The following is a 4,116-nucleotide window of genomic DNA, read 5'->3' on the forward strand; positions in this document are numbered from 1 at the left end:
CATCGGGGCGCCGGCCGAGCGCGGGCCGCGGGGGACGCCCGGCAGAGCCGGGAGGACGGGGCCAGGAAGTTCCGTACCGCCATAGAGCCACTCCTCCTCCTCGTCGCCGCCGGTCCCGCCGCTCAGCTCCGACACCAGGCGCTCCACCTCGCCGGCCGACATGGCCGCCCCACGCAGTCCACAGGCGGAGATCAACAGCCCCTGCCGACCTCCTCCCCGGGCTCGCTGGCCCGGGGCGCGAGAAGGGCGCGGGCGCGAGGAGGGCACGCGCCCGCCGGTGAGCCGCGGAAGGAGCGCGGGGCTCCAACCCAAGCAGAGCAGCGGCGGACTGGGCACAGAGGAAGACTCCGGCACGGGGCCGCCTGCGCACGCGCAGCAGCAGTCGCCGGCGAGGCGCAGAGGCTCTAGGTGGCTTCGCTTCCGCCACGGCGGTCACCTGGGGCCGCTGTGCGCATGCGTAGCGGTTGGCCCCGCCCCTATGAATCCGGCTGGTTGTTTGGCTGGGTTTTCCCTCCGGCGTCCTGCGTCTGTTCCCCTCCCCCAGTCTTCCCTCCAACAGGCCCTGTCTCCGTTGCTACTGCATTGTTCCCATGTGTCCTTGATGGTACTTCCCGCTTTGCACCTCTTCTTTACAGATCTTCCTAAAGGCCCTGTTTCACTCTTCACGTGTATACTTGCTACAGACTCATCTGTTCTTGGGAATTTGGAAATTATAGACAAAGCATAGTTGCTATCTTTAAAGAGTTCTCAATTTATTGAGAAAGACGGAAGGGCAGTAACTAACTCTCCCGCAAGGAAAATGTAGATGTGCTGTAACTACAGCGCCAAGCGTTACACGCTAGCAGACCGCCCCGTCTCAAGTGATGTAAGCCGTCTGTTTTACTTCCCCTTGCTTTTGAACCCACCTTTTCCTACCGTTCCCAGCTGCTTTGTATGTTAAGAATAAGCCTTTGCATTCTTCTAAATCCTGTTGAAGTATAGTCACCTTGGTAAAATCTATCCTGAATCCCACTTCATCTTTTCCCATTTATTCATTAATTCAATAAATATGGAAATTCTACCAAATGTCTTTAAGGCTACATAGATTCTACAGTGAGTTTTTCAAAAGTCTGTGAAGATTTCAGTCTAATGGAGATTCAAACTACAAACATAAATAGGGAATATATCATGTTGATAAGGATTATGAAGAAAAGCTGTGAGGGGGCCGAGAACAAAGTGACAAAGAGGGCAAAGTATAATTTTATACCCAATGATCAGAGAAAGCCACTCCAATAAAATGATACAAGCATAGAGGCCTAACTAGCGAGAAGAACTATCAGTGGGGTTAGGAGGTGCAAAGGCTCTGAGGTAGAAATGCTTGACGTGTGCAAGAGAACCAAATGTTGCTGGAGTAGAGGGAGGGACAGAAAGTTGATACAGTGGATAGTATGGGGGAGCGGTGAGTGGGGCAGAGCTCCTTTTAGAACTTTTGCATTTATGACATATCACACTGTATAGTGATTATCTAAATATATATATATTAGATTCACTCTATCAAATCTTCCCTCAAATAGGACATCTTGTTTATCTGTACTTTCCATTCCTGATGGGGTACATAACACCGAGGAGGTCTTACTCTTTGGTAAAAGAAATGAAGGTTTTGCTTACAGGTTGGGACTATCATAAAGCAATCCCTCACGGTCTCACCTGTTTATCTGTTTATTATTGCAAGAATTTATAATGAACTTTGGTGGTTTTGTGAAACAGGCTTTTTTTGCTGCGGGGCTTCTTTCTCTTTCAAGCTGCCATCAAGGTCCTTGCCTTTCTATGTATTGCCTAAACCGGACCTAAGAACCATTGAAAAATAATTGGTGCAGCAGAGTCATCTTTATCATGGAGGTAGCATTTGAGTTAAGTTTCTATAAGTAGAGAAGCCCGTAAGTCGCTAATAACCACTGTTAAAAGCTTTGTTCTTCCTTGTTCCCAAACCTAGTTCCTTGCCTGAATGTGCTTCCTTAGTTAATGCTGTCTTTATTTCCCTATGCATGAGAGAAAATTTCGAGGAGAGGTAGTTTGAAGATATTATATACATCTTCTACTTCAAGCGTTATGACCAGATCAAACTGTAATACTACATACATTTTGATTATATGTTTTCCATTTTTATTCATTTTTGTGGTCTGTCATTAGCAAAATAATAATAATCTGTTTTAATTTATCTATCTCTGTAGTACAGAAAGGAGTGCTTAGTTAAAATGATTAAATGGGGGGCTGGGGATTTAGCTCAGCGGCAAAGCGCCTGTCTGGCAAGCGCAAGGTCGTAAGTTCGGTTCCCGGTACCAGAGAAAAACCAAAACAAAAAAAAAAAACAAAAACAAAAAAAATGATTAAATGATCGTTAAAATAATGAGTTGATCATATAAGGAAGTGCCTTTCTGAGTTTCTAGTACATAACATGTAAGTACTCTTAGATGTCTTTTGCATGGATATGGCATTAGACCCAATTGTGCTATTTTCTATTAACTTCAATCTCAATATTCTTTAGTTGCCACATTAGTAAATTGACATATTAAGGTAATGGTATATAGCAATTTCTTGGAAGATTATCAAAGCTAAAATGAGATTTGAAATGTTAAAGTATTTGACCAGTTAGAGGCCAGAAAGTATTGTGTTTTGGGTTAGGCCTTTTCCCTTTTGAACAACTAGAACAATATCACATATGTAGAGCATTCTTTCCTCCTTGTACCTCACAGAGAAATCGAGTCATCTCCCTTTGCATTTTAACATTAAATTTATATTACTAGTTTTTTCTAGACAATTGCATCATCTCCTATGTACATCTGTACTATTATGTAAACTTTGCGTGCCCTTTTAAGGATAAGAACTTGACAGGGCTCAGTAAATCCTTAAGCTCAGCACTGATCACTATTACAAAGTACCTCAAAATAAAATAAAGCAAAATAATGCTTTTCTTAAAATGAGGAATGGAAAATAATCCCTATTTTCTGTACAAAAGCATAAATCCTGTTTTATCGTTTTGTTTGCTTGTTTGTTGGTACTGGGAATTGAACTCAGAACCTTGTGCTTGCCAGGCAGGTATAAATCCCATCTTAATAAGATAGATGTGATCATCTTTAGCAGGTCATTTTAGAAGAAATTCATTGTACTATAGCATGAGATCTGAAGGGGCCTCTTCCTTGGATTCTGTTTTAATTTCTGTCTAGCCTATGTCCAAAGACATTTCATCCATTTTCAGTACTTTTAATACCATCTGTGTAATTGGGGATCCAACAACTAAATTTCTACCTACAGTCTTAACTTCTCCTTGTGCTTAGGACATTGCATCACTCTGATGATTCACCAGATGACTCTTAGATATTTTGTAGGCATTTCAAATTTGTGTCCAAAACAAACTTGTAAATTCTTCTCTCAAATCTTTGTTGTCCCACTCCTGTGCCCCTAGGCCTCCACATTTTGGTATAAATACCAATGATCCGACTAACAGTTTCAGCCCCTACAAATAATTGTTCTTGTTTCTTCTTTTTCTTTCATCTGTTCCTGTGACATCTATACAAATCTATTAGCAAAGCCTTTTAGTTCTTCGTATAACATATACATCCCAAATCTATACCTCTCTATCTTTACTGAAATTCAAGTAACAAAGTCCTGTAATGATACCTTACTCTTATATGTAAAATGAAATCCAAGCTCCCTGTCATGTGGCCTATGAACTCTTTCATGCACTGATAACTTGTAAAATTGTGTGTGGTTCTATAGTTGTGGTGCCCAGCTTTTAGAAGTCTTCCATATCACGTCATTGTTCGTCACTTTTTGCCAGCTGTTTTAATGTCATTCCCTCGCATCTCTGCTGCAGGCTATATGAAGCCTCCCTTCCCCAACCATTCCTGTGTTGAAGCTCTGATCCCCAATATGACGGTGTTTGAAGCTATAGCAGTAATTTGGTCCTCCATAATGGGAAGGGATTAGTGTCCTCATAAGAAGAGGCAGGTGAGCTTTCGTGCTTTTTTTTCTTTTCTCTGCAAAGGTGAGGACATAGCTCAAAGATAACCATCATTTGTAAACGAGGAAGACACTCCTTATCAAAGCTATTCCATCCTAGTACCTTGATCTTGGACT

At 42.4% G+C, this 4,116-nt stretch overlaps 1 protein-coding gene across 9 annotated transcripts in view; it reads right to left on the reverse strand.

The window, feature by feature from the left end:
• Window positions 1–649, reverse strand: part of Fip1l1 (factor interacting with PAPOLA and CPSF1) — a 68,929-nt gene extending 68,280 nt beyond the window's left edge. For 2 of the 9 annotated variants that reach the window (XM_005392908.2, XM_005392905.2), the window contains exon 1: window positions 78–649. In XM_005392908.2, the coding sequence (XP_005392965.1) occupies window positions 78–162 (85 nt within the window). In that variant the 5' untranslated portion in view covers window positions 163–649. The remainder of the gene's footprint in view (window positions 1–77) is intronic. The other 7 variants (XM_005392911.2, XM_005392910.2, XM_005392907.2 and 4 more) reach the window with 6 other exon arrangements.
• Window positions 650–4,116: the final 3,467 nt, after the last annotated feature.

The sequence above is a fragment of the Chinchilla lanigera genome, unplaced genomic scaffold, assembly GCF_000276665.1.
Source record: "Chinchilla lanigera isolate Chin_1 unplaced genomic scaffold, ChiLan1.0 scaffold00046, whole genome shotgun sequence".
NCBI lineage: Eukaryota > Metazoa > Chordata > Mammalia > Rodentia > Chinchillidae > Chinchilla > Chinchilla lanigera.